General features: G+C 44.3%; 1 protein-coding gene and 1 long non-coding RNA gene across 2 annotated transcripts; both read left to right on the top strand.

The window, feature by feature from the left end:
• The first annotated feature begins 403 nt into the window (after window positions 1–403).
• LOC123040654 (putative F-box/FBD/LRR-repeat protein At2g05300) lies at window positions 404–1,599 on the top strand. Its single transcript, XM_044463436.1, has 2 exons — window positions 404–475; window positions 673–1,599. Exons 1-2 carry the CDS (start codon window positions 404–406, stop codon window positions 1,597–1,599), a joined length of 999 nt encoding a protein of 332 aa, XP_044319371.1.
• A 120-nt stretch (window positions 1,600–1,719) lies between these two features.
• LOC123040653 (uncharacterized) lies at window positions 1,720–3,008 on the top strand. Its single transcript, XR_006418221.1, has 3 exons — window positions 1,720–1,981; window positions 2,166–2,235; window positions 2,482–3,008. It is a non-coding gene; the product is annotated as an uncharacterized lncRNA (long non-coding RNA).
• The last annotated feature ends 21,596 nt before the right edge of the window (window positions 3,009–24,604 follow it).

The following is a 24,604-nucleotide window of genomic DNA, read 5'->3' as shown; positions in this document are numbered from 1 at the left end:
TTCCAATAGACTTAAAACTAGTGACTTATAAGTCACACCTGTTTGGTTGTCACCAGACTTATAAGTCATCTGACACACCTTCCCACACCAATCCATATCATGCATGTGATGGGACCCACGCAAAAGAGGATGACTTATAAATTTTAAGTTGGGGTGGAGCAACTTATGACTTATAAGTTGGGGTGACTTATAAGTCGGGTCTGTTTGGCAAAATAAGTCATTTTTTTCACTTTTCGATATATAAGTTGGTGACTTATTTGGAACCAAACAGGCCCTTATTATTCGGTTTCATCTAATGGAAGTTGAAAATTCTCTACTTCAGATTCTGGTCGGACCGGTTTAGAGCATCGCCATCGTCTCGTCCTCTCTGAATAAATAGAGATCAGAGCTCCCGAAATAAAAGATGAGCGCGATGTTCAGGGCTCCCTGGACTCGGAGGTTATTATCCATGGAGTTAGATAGTGCGCGCCGCCATGTAAGTTCTTCTTTGCTAGCTGCTCTGCCTACGGTTCATATGTCCTATATTCTGAAGTTCCAAATAAATGATCTTACACATCACAAAAGTGCAGTGTTCTTGCTAAAGATGATGCAACGATTACTTATGCTTAGAACCTTCTATTCTTTGCATGTTGACCTGACTGTATCCATGGATGATATATATTCTTGTTGCAGAAAGGCGAGGAAGATAGGCTCAGCGCGTTGAGCGACGACATTTTAATCTCTATCTTGGGGAGAGTCGACCTTGACATGGCAGCAAGGACTAGCGTGCTGTCAACGCGGTGGAGAAACTTGCCGTGGTTACTTCCTGATCTCAAACTTAATGTCACTGACTTCCTTAGTGCCCCATGTACAGGGGCTGCACACACTGATCAAGCAATGGCGTCTCTGACAAGAGCCACTAGCAGCTTCTTGGCTCAGCCCCGCAGGGAACACACCATCTCAACACTATGCCTCAAGCTTTATCTCATGGGCAACTACTCGCGTGACATTGGCCTGCTAGTTAGCAATGCCATTGACTGCAAGATGCTAAAAGATTTGGAACTCTCCATTTTAACTGAGAAGGAGGTCAAGGACTCCGAAAACGAGGTTATGTTACGGCAAGCTCGGGATGTGGATGGATTTTTCAGTGAGTACCCTAGTGTTCTTCGCTGCCTCACAAGGCTCCATCTACATAATGTTCGCTTCGCCGAACGCGACATGAATCACCTCCTATTTGATTGTTGCAAGCAATTGCTGCACCTTCGTCTGGACCACTGTGACACTAGGGACTTATCTGTATGGAAGATCAATGCGCCACATTCGAATCTCAGAGTTCTAGAAGTCTACTTGTCCTCATTGAAAAGAGCTGAGGTGCTCTGCCTTCCAAAACTAGAGCGGGTCCGTTGGCAGGCTTGGTTGTTTCATGAGGCCCCCTTGTGTTTTGGTTCTGTCCCGTCACTCAAGGAATTGTATCTCAAATGTGATGCAACTCTCTGTCACCAAGACTTTAGTTTAAGCCAGGTTCTAGATGGTACCACAAACATACACACTATGACCTTAAACTTTCGAGGAGAAAAGGTAATTTTAGCAGATATCTATTATATTGTGTTTATGCATTAGTATGAACTTCATGTTGGACCATCACTAGGATTGTTTTAGCTTTGCTGGTTCATCCTTGACCAAGTAATTTGCTTTTATTTATAAGTAGATAATTGTCGGTGCGTTGCAGTGGGATATAAATATTATAGTATGTTGTTGTGAACCCATATTAATGTGATTGTGTAAGTAAATGTTTTATCAAATCTTGCCTGTGATTTACCTACCTAAATAAATTTTAGGATTTTATTTGGTAAGAATTTATTGGTTTACCAAAGAAGACATATTTCTACTTGGTAAGTCAATAAAAGGTGGGACAGTTAAGACGGTTTTCAAGGAAAACCGGAGAAAAGACCATATATACGAGGAAAAAGATCAGAGCGAAGAGACGGAGGGGGAACTCAAGGTTGTATGAAAGAGGAACATTATTCTTCTTTAATTAAGTATATAGTAGAGATTTATAATTGCCTGGAAGCATCCCATTACTTGGCAAATGGCTAACATGTTGCATGCATAGCTTGCCTTTATAACATATACAGATGCACAAATATTGTATACTTATCTTTTTCTTTATTTGTTTTGTTCATCAGATCTGGATGCAACCAGAAAGAAAACAACTCTGCACTGCATTCAACAAGCTAAGAAAGTTGTTTATTCATGGTATCTTTACAAAATTTGATCTGTTATGGACATTAAATCTCATCGAAGCTGCTCCATCTGTTGAGACATTTGATGTTGAGGTACTTCTACTCAATTCTTTTAAACTTTTAGTTGGAATGTATACAGGTCTATCTGACTCAAAACACCATCGTAGTCTCTTTATGATTGTACATCTGTGGTTGAATGCAGATGTTTGAACATCCTACCATAACCCCTTATAATTTTTGTATTGGTGGTTGAATGCAGATGTTTGAACATCCATGCCTGGAGGGTGATGAAGCAAGAATAAGATGTTTTAGTGCTCAGAGAGTGGAACCTTCATGGAAGATTCCTGGGTTCACGAGCTGTCAGAAGTGGCAATTGAAAGAGTTTCAGTTTGGTGGTTTTAGGCCCCTACTGAAGCATCACTTGTTATTTGCAAGTACCGTGATGGGTCGAGCTCCAGATCTGAAGACGGTTCTTCTGACAGATGGTCAATATCCATGCAAGGGCTGTGATGCAATGATCCCTATACCTCCTCCTGTAGGGGGCTTCTTTCCAAGGGACAGGGATACACAAGAGGCAATAGTCAAGCAACTTAGAGAGATCGTCCAGTCCTCAGCACAGATAATTTTCCGTGGTGGTTCGACACACCCCTCTCGAGCCACCTGGTCATGTATTTATTAGCAAGCAGAGTACAAGAGATCATGTCAGTTTTATTATATTTTGAACTTACAGAATCGTAGGAGAGTAATTCCCTTTGTATCCTTTATTATTTCTCTCTGTCAATTTTGTCAAAATCTTTAGCGTCCATTCATATAAAAAATACCGAAGGTGTATAAATGTTGATGAGAGTACTTAGAAAAGGAGAACACAAGGATCGAGCACAAGGTGGTTGAACCGCTCAGGAGGTGGATAAAGATTGAAGGCAAGGACGGAAAAGATGCTAAAAGATGCCCTGTAAAGTATGAGCGCGTTCCCCATTTTTGTTTTTATTGTGGCATCATTGGGCACAGAGAGAAATCATGTCTGATAAAAGAAGAGGAGAAGATAGGGCGGTTCTCTACGGAGCAGTGTGCCTCGCCATACAAGATGTTCGAGCACATGAGCTTCTATATGCCAGGGGAGGTGAGCAGTGCCAAGCGCAACCTCCAGTTTGATAGGCTCCCTTCCCAGGCTCTTGTGATCAATGCAGAAGATAGAAACGGGAAGAAAACAGGGGAGACAGAAAAGTTGGGCACCAATCTGATGGCCACCGACAATGATGAGCGGACGACAACGGACCCCATGATCAAGGCTGTCGTGAAAGGGGTGGTTGCTACTGTGGAGAACCTCAAGGCCAATGAAGAGGTTGTAGCGGACAGAGTACACGGGATAGCTAACATTCATGTGTAGGTGAATCCAGAACAGCAAGTAAAGTCGAAGACAGTCTGGAATCAGCATGCCTGTTCTGAACACTCCAGGGCTAGCAGCAATGGGCGTGGGAAGCCCCTCTTCTAGGCGGCCAAAAGGAACCCAGGGCTGGGACGACTGGCTGCAGCTATCAGGGCCGGAGTGGCCAAGCATACTGCCGGCCTTGCTGCTGGTCGTGAAGCCAACAAGCCTTCTGATGCCCCCGTTCATCCAGGGGGTGTTGATGGCCTTGTAGTGACCACACCAGCAAATGAGGTGATGGGGTCGCTGCAATTCAGCAAGTGGTGCTGCATCCATCTGCTTGGGGTGCTACTGATGGGCCAGTGCAGGCAGCGGTGGCCTACTCCCCGATCTGCGAATATGGCAGGAGTGACAGCTCTATTTGCCGTGAGTTGTACGGTCCAGATGACACCAACAGCGTTGCCTGCGTATACCGCCGGAAGAATCAAGTTCTTGGTAAGCACATCGGAGAGGACCGAGCTCCAATGGTTCTGGATGATGAGAACAACCTGCCAAAGTTCAGTTTTGACAGCAGCAAGAAGAGCAAAGGATCACCTTCGGTGTCGCTGGAGGAGGAGACCAAGAAGGGGGACGCCTAGAAATCGGAGGCAACCAGCCATGGGGCCGCTGGTCAACTGACAGGCGTGGATGAGCATGCCTGTCAGGAGCCATGATGATACTTTGTTGGAACTGCCGGGGCTTGGGCCGACCCCGGAAAGTTCAAGAATTGGTGAGGCTTGTGCATGCTCAGCATCCAAAAGTTTTGTTTCTTTCTGAAACTCATCAAAATAAAAGGTTTGTAGAAGGTCTTAGATGGAGGCTAGGCCTCCGTAATGTAGTCTCCTATATAGAAGAAGGTAAAGGGGGTGGCCTAGCTTTGTTCTGGGATGAAAGTGTCGATGTTGAGCTCTTTAAGCTAGGCGAGAGAATTATTGATGTATTCATTTGTAATATGCCCTCTGGAATAAAGTGGAGATGCACTTTTGTTTATGGAGAGCCTCGTACACACTTGCGCCGTCTTATGTGGGATCTAATGTGTAAAATGAAAAACTTAACCTCGCCAGGACCATGGCTGATGTCAGGCGATTTCAATGAGTGTATGTGGCAGGAAGAGCATTATTCTAGAACGTGTAGAAATAAAAAAAAGTTTGATTTTAGAGAAATTCTATCCCACTGTGATCTTCATGACTTAGGTTTCTTAGGGGCGCCGTGGACTTTTGACAATGGCCAAGATGGCGATCGTAATGTTAAAGTTAGACTTGACAGGGCGGTGGTGAACCCAGAATGGATGAATATTTTCCCAAACTATCAGGTTACCACATAGTTAGCATAGCTTCAGATCATTGCCCCATTGAGGTGTGCTGTGTGCAGCAACCTGTACACCATCCAGTCAGTCAACATCGTAGATATGAAGCTTTATGGGAAAAGGATAACAAATTAACTAAAGAAGTTGAGTTGGCTTGGTCAAAGCATCGACCAGCCAGAGATTTAGGAGATATTACAGCAAACCTATCAGGTGTGATGAGCTCTCTTCACGACTGGAGCAAACGGAATTTTGGTTCCATCACAAAGAAAATAAAGGACCTTCAGAATAAAATTCAGGTTATCAGTCACCGTAATGACAGTTTTGGAAATTCTGAGCGAAAGCGGCTAAGAAAGGAACTAGATGACCTACAAGATAAAGAATAGATTGCTTGGCGGCAAAGATCAAGAGTGGAGTGGCTGAAGGAGGGCGATCGAAATACAAATTATTTTCATCGAAAAGCTACCTGGCGCGCAAAGAAAAACTCTATCCGGAAGCTTCAAGATGAGGCGGGTAACATTATTGACAAAAAAGAGGATTTGGAAGACATGGCCACAAGTTTTTTCCAGGAGCTCTTCACCAAAGATAATCAGATCGAACCTAAGATTATTCTTGACCATGTCCAAGGCCGGGTTAATGCCGCTATGAATGATACGTTATGTAAAGAATTCACCAATGATGAGATTGCAAATGCTTTATTCCAAATCGGGCCACTAAAAGCTCCTGGGGCAGACGGCTTCCCGGCTCGTTTTTTTCAGAGACACTGGGCTACGTTAAAAGATGATATTATTCAGGCTATAAAGGAATTTTTTTCGGATGGAGTTATGCCTGATGGGGTGAATGATACAGTTATTGTCCTTATTCCAAAGAAGAAAGATCCAGTTAAGTTGAAGGATTTCAGACCAATAAGTTTATGCAATGTTGTTTATAAAATCATAGCTAAGTGTCTGGTAAATCGCCTTAAACCTTTGCTCGAGGATATTATAGCCCCCACCCAAAGTGCCTTCATTCCTGGGAGGATGATTACGGATAACGCCTTAATAGCCTTTGAGTGTATAAATACCATGCAAAAGTCATGTGATGCCAAAGGATCTTTTTGCGCTTACAAATTAGATCTGACAAAAGCGTATGATCGTGTGGACTGGGACTACCTTGAGGGGGTTTTGAGGAAATTTGGCTTTGCAGACCAATGGATTAGATGGACGATGAGTTGTGTGACGTCAGTCAGGTATGCCGTGAGAATGAACGGGACTATCCTCCAGTCCTTTTCGCCTTCTCGGGGCCTGCATCAAGGTGACCCGTATTCTCCTTACCTATTCCTGCTCGTCGCCGATGGTCTCTCTACTCTGCTATAATCGAAGATCAACACCGGTCATATTCAGGAGTTCAAGATCTGCAGAGGGGCGCCTGGCATTTCTCACTTACTATTCGCGAATGATAGCATGTTATTCTTTAAGGCGAATCAGGACCAAACCTCGAGAATTAAGAATGTACTAACGAGGTATGAAAAGGCTACGGGTCAACTGTTAAGTCCTAGTAAATGCTCTATCATGCTTGGCAAATCCTGTAGTCAGGAGGAAGGAAAGAGAGTGGCACAGATCTTGGGTGTTCGGAAAATTGATTTTGAAGAAAAGTATCTAGGACTGCCGGTCCCTGAAGGAAGGATGAAGAATGGTAAATTTCAGCCCATTAAAGAGCATTCATTGAAGAGATGTACGGATTGGTGTGAGAGATATTTATCCAGTGCGGCTAAGGAGAGCCTCATAAAATCGGCTAAGGAGTACCTATGCCATGAGTGTGTTCAAATTTTCTGCAGGCCTGTGTGAGGAGCTGTCACAGATCACCAGAAACTTTTGGTGGGGGACGAAAATGATAGAAGGAAGATACACTGGCTTGCCTGGGATAAGTTGCTAATGCCAAAATAGAAGGGAGGTATGGGATTCTGGGACCTCCGCTTATTTAATCAAGCCCTCCTAGCGAAGCAGGCTTGGCGACTTATCCAATTTCCGGACAGCTTGTGTGCGAGACTGTTAAAGGAAAAATATTACCCACATGGAAATCTTGCTGATACTGCTTTTATCCAGAACGCGTCACCGTGCTGGCAAGGAATCTGTCATGGTTTGGATCTCCTTAAGAAAGGCATCATTTGGAGGATTGGTGAAGGTGATAAAGTTAGAGTGTGGAGAGATAATTGGATCCCAAGGGGAAATTTAAAAATCACTGGGAAACAATCTCGTACTAGGATAAAGTGGGTCTCCGAGCTAATCGATCCAGTGACAAGGACATGGAATGAGGAACTGATTAGGAAAATATTACTACCTCATGATGTTGACGAAGTGCTAAAAAATTGCCTCCCACAGTCTACCTCTGAGGATTTTATAGCATGGCACTTTGAACGCTCAGGTGTTTTTTCGGTTTGCAGTGCATACAGGCTAGCCGTTAATGACAAGGAGGCGAATCGAGATTTGGGACAAAGCAGTACGGTGCCAACTGGAGAAAGAAAGATTTGGAGCGTGCTTTGGAAAGCAAATGTTCCTCCCAAGATTAGAAATTTTGGGTGGCGTTTGGCGACGGAGTCACTCGGAGTTCAGACAAGTAGACATAAGAGAGGGTTGGAGCTATTCCCTACATGCTCTATCTGTGGGATGGAACCAGAAGATGGATATCACGCAGTCATGAGATGCACAAAAGCTAAAGCCCTGCGTGACACCATGCGTGAGGTTTGGACCCTTCCCCGGGACACTGATCTTACATGTACGGGGCGTGAGTGGGTCCTTATAACTCTTTATAAGGCGAATGAGGAGGAGCGTACACACCTCCTCTTTTTGATGAACTGATGACAGTGGGGGAAATCTCCACTGACTTTATATTAAAGTGTTAAAGGGTTAGTACAGTCCCAACAGTCCAGTCCACTCAGCCTACAGCCCTACTACACAAGTCACTACTACATGAAAAGGGGGGGGAGAAGAAGAGTTACAGAAGGTGATATCCCCCTAATTACAAGGCAGCTACTAGTGACAGGATATAAGGAGCATACTCCTGCTTGGCCCTATGGACCAATAGAGCAAAATCATGCTTGAATCTGTTCTTCCAGGATGTAAAGGACGGTTGGATCCCTCTGAAGTGTTTATCATTCCTTTCCTTCCAGATCCCCCAGGTCGCCACCGTGAACACCTCCATGAACATGTGTCCATTCCAAGAGTTTTTACCAGCGTGCAATAATGTGAGCCTACAGTCCCCCAACTGGCCAATGAATCCCAATACTGTCCCAACATCTTTTACTGAAAGGACAGTTAAAGAGGAGGTGAGCAACGTCCTCTTCAGGTGGGTTTTGACAGAGTAAGCAGGTATAATCGTCATTCTGGATTTTATAGTGTCTCCTTCTCAGCATATTTCTCGTGTTCCAACGATCAGCCAGCAGCAGCCACGCGAATACTTTCCATTGCATGGTACATTTGGTCTTCCAAATCCAGCAAAAGGCCTCGTCCACCTGCATATCCCTGAAGCAATGTTCATAAAATTTTGTGGCTTTAAAATCACTTCCTCCCCACACACATTTCCATGTATCATCCCTGACAGTCAGAGACACATCCGACGTGGCTAGTTGCAAATTGGTCACCTCAAGCCGAGCTTCCATCGAGAGGGGGAGGTGAAACACATCTCCTAACCTCACCGAGGAAAGTAGGGACTGGACTGACATATCTGGATCCCTGGCAAAGAAAAAAGCTCTCGGGAATGTGTCCTGGAGTAGGCCATCTTTCCACTCATCCTTCCAGAAGAGGATCGAGCCACCCGACCCAACAGACGCCCTGGTAACCCCTCTGTAGATATCAGACAACTGCATGAGATCTTTCCACCAGAACGAGCCACAAGGGTCCATTGCATGTGGGGTTTGATGGTTGTAATACGAATTCCAGACAAGCTGAACCCATGGAACATCTTGCTTGTTGTAGAAATTATGAAGTTGTTTCAATAACAAACCCTGATTCTGAATTTTGAGGTTTATGATTCCCATGCCTCCCTTGTTTTTTGGCCTGCAAACCATGTCCCAAGCTGCGAGGGAGTTACCTTTGGTGCCATCCTCTGTTTTCCACAGCCACAGACAGGATCTTCGGAGTTTGTCTAGGTGTTCAACGATCCTGGGGTTTAACTTGATGGAACACATTGCGTATATCGCGAGCGAGGTCACAACTGAGTTCAGAAGAGTCAGCTTGGAGCCATAATCAAGCAAGGAAACTGCTGCTGGAATTTTTCTCTGCACTGCGGTGACCATGGGCAACAAATCCGTAACTGTGGGACGGGTTGTCCCCATAGGCAACCCTAGATACGTGAATGGCATTTGTCCAATGACGCACCCAAAAATCTCTGCCAATTCAGTCGTCGCCGCCGACTCTAGGCTGATTGGGACAATTGTTGATTTGTGGAAATTGATTTTCAGACCAACCGACATTGCATAGTCCAACAGTATTTTTTTGAGGACTCGGGCTTGATTCGGGCAAGCCAGGAACACCAGGATCGTTTCATCGGCATACTGAATAACTGGGTAGTTGTTATCGTGTGATGGAATCGGCAGGTGTAGTTGCCCAGCTTTGCAGGCTTCGTTGATCGCCGCTTGCAAGAGGTCTGCAGCGAGAACGAAAATTAGAGGCGAGAGCGGATCTCCTTGTCTCACTCCACACAGACAGGCAAATTGCTTCCCCGGGGTACCATTGAGCAACACGAAGGAAGTACCCGTGGAGAAAATACTTCTGATCCATCCAATCCATCTCTCATCAAAGCCCATATGCCTCATGATCTCAATCATAGGTGACAAGCATGGCACCTTAGAAATAACATTATATTTGGTGACAAGAAAGATACAATAAAGGCATCAGCAGAATTCCTACAAAGTTATGCTAGCTCCTTTGCGGCGATCAGAGCGGGACAGTCGCTTCCTGACTTTAAAGGAAAAGGAAAAGTGATGCCAGACATTTCATTCTATGAGACTAAACAGAGAGTTGCAGATTATCAATGGGTCAGACCTAACTCAAGTTGCCTCAAACTAAATGTTGATGCAAGCTTTATTCAGGAGACAAACCATGGAGCTTGGGGGCGGTTCTACGAGATACGAATGGGGCGGTGATTGGATCTGCTTGGAACACAATCCGTAATTGTGCTAGTGCTGAGGCGGCCGAAGCTGAAGCCTGTCTTGAAGGAATCCGAGATACCATGCAGTTCATAGACCGGCCAGTAGTTATTGAGAGCGACTGTGCGAATGTCATCCAACAAATTTCTTCAAAGGACTTTAATAGATCTCCCATTGGTAGCTTGTGTAGGGAAATTCAGAGTTTGCTGGGCCAACTCCCTGATTTTACTATTGCTAAGATCTCTAGAAATGGCAATAGGGTTGCCCACGCTCTCGCTAGTTTTGGTAGGAGCGGTGTGAATAAGGGTGTGTTGATCGGCTCAGTTCCAGCCTGCGTGTTGCGACTGGTCAATGATGATTGTAATGAACCTATGTTGATTATTTAATATAATACACACCTTTAAAAAAAAGAGTACTTAGAACTCAACTAGATGAGATATAGTTTGGTCTCATTCAGCTGACATCTCCTTTAGACTCTGTTTTTTGTTGGCAGGCCAAAATACACTTGGTTGTTTGTGTGTAATCTGTTGATGCGCTGGTCTAGGCCCTTCATTCTTTTAGTTGGTCTGAACCTTGTATGGTGTATCATTTTTTCTATTGCATAGTGATGTATTAGATGGTGCACACAAACAGAAATGGGCGATGCTAGGAGCGGGCGCGCTGGGCGAAATTTCGGTCGGTGGGCCCCCCAGCCGCGGGTGAAATTTCGGCCGATCGGCCCCTAGCCGCTTAATTCAGCCGTACGCAACCGTACCATTGGATCCCTTGCGACATCTTCTTTCTGCCTCCTCGTCTTCTTCCTTCCCCTTGTGACGGCGGGCGTCGGCCATGTATGACGCCGCCCTCGTCCCCTAGGACACCCTACACTTGCCAGCCACCTGCACCGCCTTGCTCACCCTCGGCCCCATTGCCACAACTCCTCCTCACCCCCTGCTCCCGCTCCATGGTAGCTTGTAGCACGGAACCAAGGTGCAAGCCACCATTCGAGCACGGCGCAACACCGGTCGTAGCTTTGTGATGTGTGGTTGTAGCAAAAAAAGCAAACGTCGTCCCCTGCCGTGGTCACCATGGTCGCGTTGACAAGAAGAGAGAAGCCTGTTCCAGCATTTTTGTGTGTCGATTCTAGCAAATGTCTTGGCCGGTCGAGGCAAAAACGATGCACTACGACAATGGTTACAGCAGACATGGTGGCAGGTTCCAGCAAATCAAGATGCTAGTTGTAGCAAATCTCGAAGCCAGTTGTAGTATTATCACGTCAGCCTGGCGTCCAGCCACTGCCACATCAGTTGACTCACCACGGAGGATGTAGCAAATTGCCATCATCGTAGTAGCAAAAAGTCAGCACGGTTGCAGCAAAAAAATCAGCAACCAAACTCCAGCTGTCGGATGAAGCAAAAAAATCAATCGTAGCATCCATGCAAGTTGATTGTACCATCTCTCGCGAAGGGATGTAACATCTCACTGCCGGGGGGTTGAAGGTGGTGTTGGCACATCCATGGCGACTACTGCAACAACACTAGTTGAGAGGGCGTGGAGGGGGTGCGTGGGAGACGACGTCTAGCTCATCAGAGGAAAAAACAGGCGAGGGCCGGGAAGGGGATCTCCCATGTGCTGACGGGAAGGAGAGGCCGGTGACTCCAGGACGTCCGGTGGATGAGATCCGGCAGGGGAGGCACACCAGCTTCGAGGAACTGTGCGGATCCAGCCGGATGCGCTCGGCAGATGGTGGTCAAAGGTCCTGGATGCCATGAATGGGGATGCGATGCTTTATTCCAAAACAAAAAAACAAAAGAAAAAACAAAGGGATGGTGTGGGATCTAACGACAGCTAATAACCCACAAGTGTAGGGGATCGTAATAGCTTTCGAGGGTGAAGTACAACCCAAATTTATTGATTCGACACAAGGGGAGCCAAAGAATATTCTTGAGTATTAGCAGTTGAGTTGTCAATTCAACCACACCTGGATAACTTAGTATCTGCAGCAAAGTGTTTAGTAGCAAAAGTGGTATGATAGTAATGGTAACAGTAGCAACAGTAAAGATAAATGTTTTTGGGTTTTTTGTAGTAGTTGTAATAGCAGCAACGGAAAAGTAAATAAACGGAGAACAATATATGAAAAGCTCGTAGGCAATGGATCAGTGATGGATAATTATGCCGGATGTGATTCCTCATGTAATAGCTATAACATAGGGTGACACAGAACTAGCTCCAGTTCATCAATGTAATGTAGGCATGTATTCCGTAAATAGTCATACGTGCTTATGGAAAAGAACTTGCATGACATCTTTTGTCCTACCCTCCCATTGCAGCGGGGTCCTAGTGGAAACTAAGGGATATTAAGGCCTCCTTTTAATAGAGAACCAGACCAAAGCATTAGCACAGAGTGAATACATGAACTCCTCAAACTACGGTCATCACCGAGAAATATCATGATTATTGTCACTTCGGGGTTGTCGGATCATAACACATAATAGGTGACTATAGACTTGCAAGATAGGATCAAGAACACACATATATTCATGAAAACATAATAGGTTCAGATCTGAAATCATGGCACTCGGGCCCTAGTGACAAGCATTATGCATAGCAAAGTCATAGCAACATCAATCTCAGAACATAGTGGATACTAGGGATCAAACACTAACAAAACTAACTTGATTACATGGTAAATCTCATCCAACCCATCACCGTCCAGCAAGCCTACGATGGAATTACTCACGCATGGCGGTGAGCATCATGAAATTGGTGATGGAGGATGGTTGATGATGACGACGGCGACGAATCCCCCTCTCCGGAGCCCCGAACGGACTCCAGATCAGCCCTCTCGAGAGAGATTAGGGCTTGGCGGTGGCTCCGTGTCATAAAACGTGATGAAACTTTCTCTCTGATTTTTTTCTCCGTGAGACGGAATATATGGAGTTGGAGTTGAGGTCGGTGGAGCTCCAGGGGGCCCACGAGATAGGGGGGCACGCCCTAGGGGGCGCGCCCCCCTGTCTCGTGGACAGGCCCTGGGGCCCCTAGTGTATTTCTTTCGCCCAGAAATTCTTATTAATTCCAAAAGGTGCCTCCGTGGATTTTCAGGACATTCCGAGAACTTCTCTTTTCTACACATAAAACAACATCATGGCAGTACTGCTGAAAACAGCGTCAGTCCGGGTTAGTTTCATTCAAATCATGCAAGTTAGAGTCCAAAACAAGGGCAAAAGTGTTTGGAAAAGTAGATACGTTGGAGGCGTATCAACTCCCCCAAGCTTAAACCTTTGCTTGTCCTCAAGCAATTCAGTTGATAAACTGAAAGTGATAAAGAAAAACTTTTACAAACTCTGTTTGCTCTTATTGTTGTAAACATGAAAAGCTAGCATTCCAGTTTCAGCAAATATTATGAACTAACCATACTCACAATAACACTTAGCTCTCACAATTACTCATATCAATAGTATAATCAGCTAGCGAGCCATAATAATAAAACTCGGATGACAACACTTTCTCAAAATAATTATAACATGATATAACAAAATGGTATCTCGCTAGCCCTTTCTGAGACCGCAAAACATAAATGTAGAGCACCTTTAAAGATCAAGGACTGACTAAACATTGTAATTCATGGTAAAAGAGATCCATACTACATGCATTATAGGCAGTTCCCAAACAGAATGGTAAAGGTTTATACTCCCCCAACCACCAACAAGCATCAATCCATGGATTGCTCAAAACAATGAGTGCCTCCAACTAACAACAGACCTGGGGGAGTTTTGTTCAATTATTTTGATTTGCTTTGATCTTTTTTTATCATGGGACTGGGCATCCCGGTTACCGGCCCTTTCTCGTGAATGAGGAGTGGAGTCCACTCCTTGTGAGAATAACCCACCTAGCATGGAAGATATAGGCAGCACTAGTTGTAACATGAGCTGCTCGAGCATACAAAACAGAATTTCATTTAAAGGTTTGGAGTTTGGCACATACAAATTTACTTGGAACGGTAGGTAGATACCGCATATAGGAAGGTATAGTGGACTCATATGGAACAACTTTGGGGTTTAAGGAGTTTGGATGCACAAGCAGTATTCCCGCTTAGTACAGGTGAAGGCTAGCAAAAGACTGGGAAGCGACCAACTCAGAGAGCGACAACAGTCATAAACATGCATTAAAATTAATTCACACCGAGTGCAAGCATGAGAAGGATATAATCCACCATGAACATAAATATCGTGAAGGCTATGTTGATTTGTTTTCAACTACATGCGTGAACATGTGCCAAGTCGAGTCACTCAATTCATTTAAAGGAGGACACCATCCCATCATACCACATTATAATCATTCTAATAGCATGTTGGCACGCAAGGTAAACCATTATAACTCATAGCTAATCAAGCATGGCACAAGCAACTATGATCTCTAAGTGTCATTGCAAATATGTTTACTTCATAATAGCTGAATCAGGAACGATGAACTCATCATATTTACAACAACAAGAGAGGTCGAGTTCATACCAGCTTTTCTCATCCCATTAAGCCCATATATCGTCATTATTGCCTTTCACTTGCACAACCGAACGATGTGTATAATAATAAGAGTGCACGTGCATTGGACTAAGCTGGAATCTGCAAGCATTCAACTCAAAAGAGAAGACAAGTAATATGGGCTCTAAGTTAAATAACAATCATGCATATGAGAGCCACTAAGCATTTTCAATACGGTCTTCTCGACCCCCAAAGGAAAGAAAAGAAAATAAAACTATTTACACGGGAAAGCTCCCAACAAGAAAGAAGAAGAACTAGAAATCTTTTTGGGTTTTCATTTTAATTCCTACTACAAGCAAGGAAATTAAACTAACTAATTTTTTGGGTTTTTCTTAAGGTTTATCAAACACACAAGAAGAAAACTAGAAAAAGAAATTTAAACTAGCATGGATAATACAATGAAAGAGTATGAGCACCGACGACTAGTGTGTGAACATGAATGTAAAGTTGGTGAGAAATACGTACTCCCCCAAGCTTAGGCTTTTGGCCTAAGTTGGTCTAGAACCAAGGACCGCCGCTACTCTCTCCGGTGTAATGAGAGGTGTAATCAGGATAATACTGGCTTGTCATCTCCGGATCCCATTAGACAGATGATGCATGATAAGGGTCCAGCTCAGGTTCCGGCTCAGGTTTAGGTTCTGGATTAAAAGCTTGGGCTCGATGATTGTTCACTGCTTCCGGTGTGACAAGAAATTTTTTTGCAAGCAAATCAAACAACAGAGGCGCAGGCAAAATAATAATCTCAACGTGTTTCTTATTGAATCTAATTAAGTTTATACAAGAGCATTCTATCTTTGTTGTCAACAATAAACTTGTGTGCTACCATGCTCTTGTAATCTAAAATGTGAGGAGGCAATTTTATCTCCCCCTTCTCAAGGTGCCTAATGGGTATCTGAAAATGTTTAGCAAGACGTGCAGCATAGATACCTCCAAATATGGGGCCTTTTGTACGATTCGGGGCTAGCCGTTTAGCAACGACGGCGCTCATACTAAAAGTATTGTCACCAAGCAAGGCATGTTGAAGAATGATAATATCAGGAATGCTCAAGTTTCCACTATTTCCACGACCAATCAAGCATCTACTAGCAAATATGGCAAAGTAGCATAAAACAGGAAAGTGTATGCTAGAGACTTTTGCCTCAGAGCCCTTCTTTGGCTCCTCTACAGCGATATTATTAACAAAGCCATCCACATCTTTACGATGGGGTTCCTCTAATTCTACCTCATAAGGTATCCTACACACCGCGCAAAAATTACTTAAAGACATTTCTCTGAATTCATCATATAAATGAAATGATACTGTAGGCGGTGACTTCTTAGGATAAAAATAGAAGTTCTGCACGAAAGTATTTGTGAGTAAGAGATACTGATCGCTTCGGTCGTTGATGAAATCTGTGAGGCCTGCAGTCTCGATCAAAGAATAAAAATCTTCATGAATTCCAGCTTCTTTCAAGAAATCCTCGCATGGCCATTCACATGACCGTACTTCCGCTAAGCGAGGAAGATTATACATGGCCTTTTCCTTCTCTTTGGCTTGTTTTTCCTCAGAGCCTTGGCTAGAAGAGCCCCTCAAAAGTTTCCTCAACATTTTCTGAAAATTTCTGAAATTTTAGTAACTTCAAAATGAAGGTGCATAAAACTAAACAAGATTGATAGCAACTACTCCTACAAGTGCCTAGAGCCTATATCATGCATTTGGATTGCTTGGGACCTCAAAATTTTAACATGCAAGCTCAAGAACATGGTCACCTAAGCAGCAAGAATTTGTAATGAATAAAGCACTAGAACAAAAACTAATTGGACCAATGGAGGAGTCACGTACCAAGCAACAATCTCCCAAAGCAGTTTTGTGAATGGAGCTTTGAGCAAGGAGATCGAAAATCGCAGCAAAACGAGCTAGAACTCGTGCTTGAGCTGGATGGGGATTTTTTTGGGGTAGAAGATGAAGTATGTGGGTGCTGGCATAAGTGGAGGGGAGTCACCAGGGGACCACAAGACAGGGGGGCGCGCCCTATAGGGGGGCGCGCCCTCCACTCTCATGGCCTGGTGCTTGCCCCTCCTGCAGTGATTTTAGTGCCTAAAATCCTCAAATATTCCAGAAAAAATCATACTAAATTTGCAGGGCATTTGGAGCACTTTTATTTTTGGACTATTTTTTATTGCATGGATAATTCATAAAACAGACAGATAATACTGTTTTTGCTTTATTTATTTTAAATAACAGAAAGTAAAAAGAAGGTACAGAAGGTTGTGCCTTCTAGTTTCATCCATCTCATGATCATCAAAATGAATCCACTAACAAGGTTGGTCAAGTCTTGTTAACAAACTCATTCCGAATAACACGGAACCGGAGAAATTTCGAATAACACTAAGTTACCTCAACGGGGATATGAAAATCCCCAACAATAAGAATATCATACTTTTTCTTGAGAGTAGGGAGAGGAAATTCAAAACCTCCAAAAATAATAGTTGGAACTTTTTCAATAGAATTGATGCTATGAACTTGAGATTGTTTCCTTGAAAAGTGTACCGTATGCTCATTACCATTAACATGAAAAGTGACATTGCCTTTGTTGCAATCAATAACAGCCCCTGCAGTATTAAGAAAAGGTCTACCAAGGATAATAGACATATTATCATCCTCGGGAATATCAAGAATAACAAAGTCCGTTAAGATAGTGACATTTGCAACCACAACAGGCACATCCTCACAAATACCGACAGGTATAGCAGTTGATTTATCAGCCATTTGCAAAGATATTTCAGTAGGTGTCAACTTATTCAATTCAAGTCTACGATATAAAGAGAGAGGCATAACACTAACACCGGCTCTAAGATCACATAAAGCAGTTCTAACGTAATTTCTTTTAATAGAGCATGGTATAGTTGGTACACCCGGATCTCCAAGTTTCTTTGGTATTCCACCCTTAAAAGTGTAATTAGCAAGCATGGTGGAAATTTCAGCTTCCAGTATCTTTCTTTTGTTTGTAATGATAACCTTCATATACTTAGCATAAGGGTTTGTTTTTAGCATATCAGTTAAGCGCATACGTAAGAAAATAGGTCTAATCATTTCAGCAAAGCGCTCAAAATCCTCATCATCCTTTGACTTGGATGGTTTAGGAGGGAAGGGCATGGGTTTCTGAATCCATGGTTCTCTTTCTCTACCATGTTTCCTAGTAACAAAATCTCTCTTATCATAATGTTGATTCTTTGATTGTGGGTTATCAAGATCAACAGCAGGTTCAATCTCTACATCATTGTTTTTGCTAGGTTGAGCATCAACATGAACATTATCACTAGGTTCATGTTCATCACCTGATTGAGTTTCAGCATCAGAAATAGAAATATCATTGGGATTCTCAGGTGTGTCTACAGTAGGTTCACTAGAAGCATGCAAAGTCCTATCGTCTTTCTTTTTGTTCTTTTTAGAAGAACTATGTGCTTCTAAATTATTTCTTTGAGAATCTTGCTCGATTCTCTTAGGGTGGCCTTCAGGATACAAAGGTTCTTGAGTCATTCTACCAGTTCTAGTAGCCACTCTAACAGCAAAGTGATTTTTATTATTTAATTCCTCAAGCAAATCATTTTGAGCTTTAAGCACTTGCTCAGCTTGAGTAGCAACCATAGAAGCATATTTGCTAACGCGGTGAAGTTCATATTTAACTCTAGCCAGATTATCACTTACGCGTCCTATCTCGAAAGCATTATTCTTTAACTCTCTACCAGCATAAGCATTAAAACTTTCTTGTCTAGCCATAAAGTCATCAAATTCATCTAAGCATGGGCTATGAAATTTAGTAGAGGGGATTTCAACTTTATCATATCTATAGAGAGAATTTACCTTTACTACCTGTGTTGGGTTATCAAGATAATATGGTTCTTCCACAGGCGGTATATTAAGACCATGTATTTCTTCAATAGGAGGTAAATTCTTAACATCTTCAGCTTTAATACCTTTTTCTTTCATTGATTTCTTTGCCTCTTGCATATCTTCGGGACTGAGAAATAAAACACCCATGTTCTTCGGAGTGGGTTCAGGAATAGGCTCATGAATTGGCTCAATTGGTTCAGGAATTGCCTCAGGAATTGGCTCGGGAAGAGTCCAATTATTTTCATTAGTCAACATATTATTCAATAATATTTCAGCTTCGTCGACTGTTCTTTCCCTGAAAACACAACCAGCACAACTATCCAAGTAGTCTTTGGAAGCATCGGTTAGTCCATTATAAAAGATATCAAGTATTTCATTTTTCTTAAGAGGATGATCAGGCAAAGCATTAAGTAACCGGAGAAGCCTCCCCCAAGCTTGTGGGAGACTCTCTTCTTTGATTTGCACAAAGTTATATATTTCCCGCAAGGGCTTGTTTCTTATGAGCAGGGAAATATTTAGCAGAGAAGTAATAAATCATATCCTGGGGACTACGCACACAACCAGGAGCAAGAGAATTATACCAAGTGTTAGCATCACCCTTTAATGAGAACGGAAATATCTTAAGGATATAAAAATAGCGAGACTTCTCATCATTAATAAACAGGGTAGCTATAACATTCAACTTGGTAAGATGTGCTACAACAGTTTCAGATTCAAGGCCATAAAAAGGATCAGATTCAACTAGAGTAATAATCTCAGGATCAACAGAAAATTCATAATCCTTATTAGTAACACAGATAGGTGAAGTAGCAAAAGCAGGTTCGGGTTTCATTCTAGCATTAAGAGACTGCTGCTTCCATTTAGCTAATAATTTCTTAAGATCAGATCTATTATTGCAAGCAAAAATTTCCCTAGCAGCTTCTTCATTCATAACATAACCCTTAGGAACAACATGCAATACATAATCATTGGGGGAACGTTCATCATCACTATCATCACTATCATCTTCAATATTTTCATTCCCCCTAACTCTAGCAAGTTGTTCATCAAGAAATTCACCTAATGGCAAAGTAGTATCACGCACAGAAGTAGTTCCATCATGCATAGCAGAAGTGGCATCATCAATAACATGCGACATATCAAAATTCATAGTAGTAGCAGGTTCAGGTGTCGCAAACTTACTCATAACAGAAGGAGAATCTAGTGCAGAGCTAGATGGCAGTTCCTTACCTCCCCTCGTAGTTGAGGGATAGATCTTGGTTTTAGCGTCTTCAAGTTCTTCATAGTGATCAACAGATATAAATCCCAAGTGACTTAGAGAATAGAGCTATGCTCCCCGGCAACGGCGCCAGAAATTAGTCTTGATAACCCACAAGTGTAGGGGATCGCAACAGCTTTCGAGGGTGAAGTACAACCCAAATTTATTGATTCGACACAAGGGGAGCCAAAGAATATTCTGGAGTATTAGTAGTTGAGTTGTCAATTCAACCACACCTGGATAACTTAGTATCTGCAGCAAAGTGTTTAGTAGCAAAAGTCGTATCATAGTAATGGTAACAGTAGCAACAGTGAAGATAAATGTTTTGGGGTTTTTTGTAGTAGTTGTAACAGCAGCAACGGAAAAGTAAATAAACGGAGAACAATATATGAAAAGCTCGTAGGCAATGGATCAGTGATGGATAATTATGCCGGATGCAATTCCTCATGTAATAGCTATAACATAGGGTGACACAGAACTAGCTCCAGTTCATCAATGTAATGTAGGCATGTATTCCGTAAATAGTCATACGTGCTTATGGAAAAGAACTTGCATGACATCTTTTGTCCTACCCTCCCGTTGCAGCGGGGTCCTAGTGGAAACTAAGGGATATTAAGGCCTCCTTTTCATAGAGAACCGGACCAAAGCATTAGCACAGAGTGAATACATGAACTCCTCAAACTACGGTCATCACCGAGAAGTATCCTGATTATTGTCACTTCAGGGTTGTCGGATCATAACACATAATAGGTGACTATAGACTTGCAAGATAGGATCAAGAACACACATATATTCATGAAAACATAATAGGTTCAGATCTGAAATCATGGCACTCGGGCCCTAGTGACAAGCATTAAGCATAGCAAAGTCATAGCAACATCAATCTCAGAACATAGTGGATACTAGGGATCAAACCCTAACAAAACTAACTTGATTACATGGTAAATCTCATCCAACACATCACCGTCTAGCAAGCCTACGATGGAATTACTCACGCACGGCGGTGAGCATCATGAAATTGGTGATGGAGGATGGTTGATGATGACGACGGCGACGAATCCCCCTCTCCGGAGCCCTAGGTTTTCTTTTTCGCATGTTGCAACGTGCTTTTCTGATCCAAATCTCGCTTCGACCGTCGTAGTTCCTATCTCCGGTCATTTGCTTCCGCTGCTCTGCTATACGCACGTTCCTAATCTGATGTGTGTTCGTCTGCGCCAGCACCCCAACGATCAATCTCGTAGTTGGCCACCACCGCAGCAAATCGATTCCATCTCCTACGGCTGCAAGCTGCCGGCGCTTCCTACCATCGCTCGCGTCCGCCGGTTCTCGCTGCTGTCCGCGTCCACCGGCCACTGGTTTCGCGGGCCGCCGCTGGATTTCTCTGTCCGCTCCGGCCGTCAGTTGCAAGCCGTCGCAAGACTCCATTCCAGATCTAGCTGACCGTCCTGGACTGAGCCGGTCCCGCTGCATTCCGTTCCATTGGATCCGCCCATTGGTTCCTCTCCTGTGGGTCAACGTTGTTCCTCATGGCTGCTTTGCATCCGCGTGGATTGCTAGCTTTTGCAGCCGTGTGGATTTCTAGCTTGCTAGCTGCTGCGCCCGGGTGGATTGGCTTGCTGGTAGTAGGATAATTGGTCTGCTTTGATCGGTTGGCTGCTTTGAGGACTGACTTGGTAGTTCCTAAAAGAGAGAGAAGAAAAAGAAAAAAGAGACATGTTGTTTCCGTCGGGTCTGCATTTCCATCGCTGCCCACAGACTATTGATGGTGTTCCCTATATTGATCCCGTCTCGCATATGCGTCGATGCTCGGTGCTTGGTGCTTGTCCGCCTTTGACGTTGCCCTCTATGGCGTCTTCAGCAGGCTATGATGGTCGTTATTTGTCGGCTCTTCTTGTGGCTTCCATGCGCGTCGGTGACCGCTCTATGTCGACTCTTCTCGCGGCTTCCACCCGCGGCGGTGACTGCTCTACGTCAACTCCTCTCGCGACTTCCGCGCGCGTCGGTGACCACTCTACGTCGACTCTTCTCGTGGCTTCCGCCCGCGGCAGTGACCGCTCTATGTCGACTCCTCTCGCGACTTCCACGCACGCCGGTGGCCGCTCTATGTCGGCTCCTCTCGCAGCTTCCGCACTCGCCGGTGACTGTCTTCGTCGAGTCTACACACGACTTTCACGGGTGGTGGCGACTGCTCATCATCGCCAGGTGTTTCTACCTCGACCTCTTCTACACCGTCTCTGTCTACGCATGAGATTGCTCAGCTGCGGTGCCTGCTTGCTACTTGGGATTCTTCACCGACAGGTTCTGCAGGTTTTGTGACTGACCCTTCTGGCACCGAGAAACCACCTTCTATCCATTCAGGTACATCCCCATATATTCTTGATACTGGGGCATCTTTTCATATGGCTTATGATTCTTCCACTTTGACCTCCATTCGACCTGTTGAGTCTCCTGTTCGTGTTCTTACGGCAGACGGCACTCCCCTCCCTGTAGCTAGTCGAGGCACTCTTAGCACTTCTTCATTTCATTTTTCCTCTGTAGCTCATGTTCCCCGACTTACCATGTAGCTCATATCTGGTGGTCAGATTGTTGATTCTAGTTGTAGGGTCATTCTCGACTATGATTCGTGTTCTGTCCAGGATCGTCGCACGGGCGCTCTGCTTGGTGCTGGCCCTCGAAGCTCTGATGGTCTCTGGGAGCTTGACTGGCTTCATCTTCCCTCCGCTGCCACTACCACCAGTCTCACCACCCCTGTTGCTGCAACTACCAGCTCTTTTCAACAGTGGCATCATCTTCTTGGCCATTTATGCGGTTCTTGTCTCTCGTCTTTGGTTCATCGTGGTGTTCTGGGGTCTATCTCCAGTATCACTTCGTTGGATTATCTGGGTTGTAGGCTTGGTAAGCAGATTCAACTACCCTATCCTCATAGTGAGTCAGTGTCCGAGCGCCCCTTTGACCTCATTCACTCTGATGTTTGGGGTTCGGCTCCCTTCGCTTTGAAAGGGGGTCATCGCTACTACATTATCTTTATAGATGATTTTTCCCGGTACACTTGGATCTACTTTATGTCTTCTCATAGTGAGGTCTTGTCTATATACAAAAAATTTGTTGCCATGGTTCATACCCAGTTTTCCACTCCTATTTGTGTTTTTCGTGCAGATTCAGCTGGTGAGTATATCTCCCATGCGCTGCGAGGATTCCTTGATGAGCAGGGTTCTCTTGCTCAGTTCTCTTGTCCAGGTGCTCATGCTCGGAATGGTGTGGCTGAGCGCAAGCATTGTCACCTTCTTGAGACGGCGCGTGCGATGATGATCGCCGCATCTCTTCCGCCTCACTTTCTGGGCTGAGACTGTTACCACTTCCACCTATCTCATCAACATTCAGCCATCTGCTGCTCTACAGGGTGGTACTCCTCTTGAGCATCTTTCTGGTCGTTCTCCTGATTATTCGGCGCTTCGTTTGTTTGGTTGTGTTTGCTATGTTTTACTCGCTCCTCGTGAATGCACCAAACTGACCACTCAGTCTGTTGAGTGTGTCTTTCTTGGATACAGTGATGAGCATAAGGGCTATCGGTGTTGGAATCCTGTCGGTCGCTGATAACCCGCAAGTATACGGGATAGTTGTAGCCTCTTTCGATAAGTAAGAGTGTCGAACCCAACGAGGAGCTAAAGGTAGAACAAATACTCTCTCAAGTCCTATCGGCCACTAATACGACTCTACGCACGCTTGACGTTTGCTTATCTAGAACAAGTATGAAACTAGAAGTACTTTGTAGGTGTGATAGGATAGGCTTGCAAGATAATAAAGAACACGTAAATAAAAGCTAGGGGTTGTTTAGATGAAGATGCAACTAAAGTAAATATAGCGAGTGTGGAAAAGTGGTGGTAGGAGTTGTGAAATTGTCCCTAAGCAATTGACTATGTTACTAGACCGGTAATCACTATTGCAATTCTATTTGAGGGAGAGGCATAAGCTAACATACTTTCTCTTCTTGGATCATATGCACTTATGATTGGAACTCTAGCAAGCATCCGCAACTACTAAAGATTCGTTAAGGTAAAACCCAACCATAGCATTAAAGCATCAAGTCCCCTTTATCCCATACGCAACAATCTACTTACTCGGGTTTGTGTTTCAGTCACTCACGCAACCCACTATAAGCGAATCGTGAACGCATTGCAACACCCTACAGTGGGAATCCCTCACGCTTGCGTGACACGGAGGGCACAATAGGACAACACCAATAATAAAACATGCAACTCAAACCAATCATAGCAATTCATCAATCACCGGTAGGAGAACGAAAATCTACTCAGACATCATAGGATGGCAACACATCATTGGAAAATAATATGAAGCATAAAGCACCATGTTCAAGTAGAGGGTACAGCGGGATGCGGGAGAGTGGACCGCTAGATATAGATGGGGGAAGGTGATGGAGATGTTGGTGAAGATGATGGAGATGTTGGTGAAGATCGCGGTGATGATGATGGCCCCCGGCAGCGCTCCGGCGCCACCGGAAGCAAGGGGGAGAGAGGCGCCCTTCTTCTTCTTCCTTGACCTCCTCCCTAGATGGGAGAAGGGTTTCCCCTCTGGTCCTTGGCTCCCATGGCATGGGAAGGGCGAGAGCCCCTCCGAGATTGGATCTATCTCTCTGTTTATGCGTTCTTTGATTCTACCCCTTCACCGTTTCCTTTATATCTGGAGATCCGTAACTCCGATTGGGGTGAATCTTTCGCCCAGATTTTTCTCGTAAAATTAGCTTTCTTGCGGCAAAAGAAGAGCGTTAACCGCCTTACGGGTGGCCCACGAGAGTCCAGGGCGCGCCCAGGGGGGTGGGCGCGTCCCCCTGTCTCGTGGCCACCCCGGACACTGTTTCGCGTTGATTCTTCCTCCGGAA

Source organism: Triticum aestivum, chromosome 2B (assembly GCF_018294505.1).
Source record: "Triticum aestivum cultivar Chinese Spring chromosome 2B, IWGSC CS RefSeq v2.1, whole genome shotgun sequence".
Lineage (NCBI taxonomy): Eukaryota > Viridiplantae > Streptophyta > Magnoliopsida > Poales > Poaceae > Triticum > Triticum aestivum.
The sequence above is the reverse complement of the archived record's forward strand: the minus strand, read 5'-3'. Positions and strand labels throughout refer to the sequence as shown.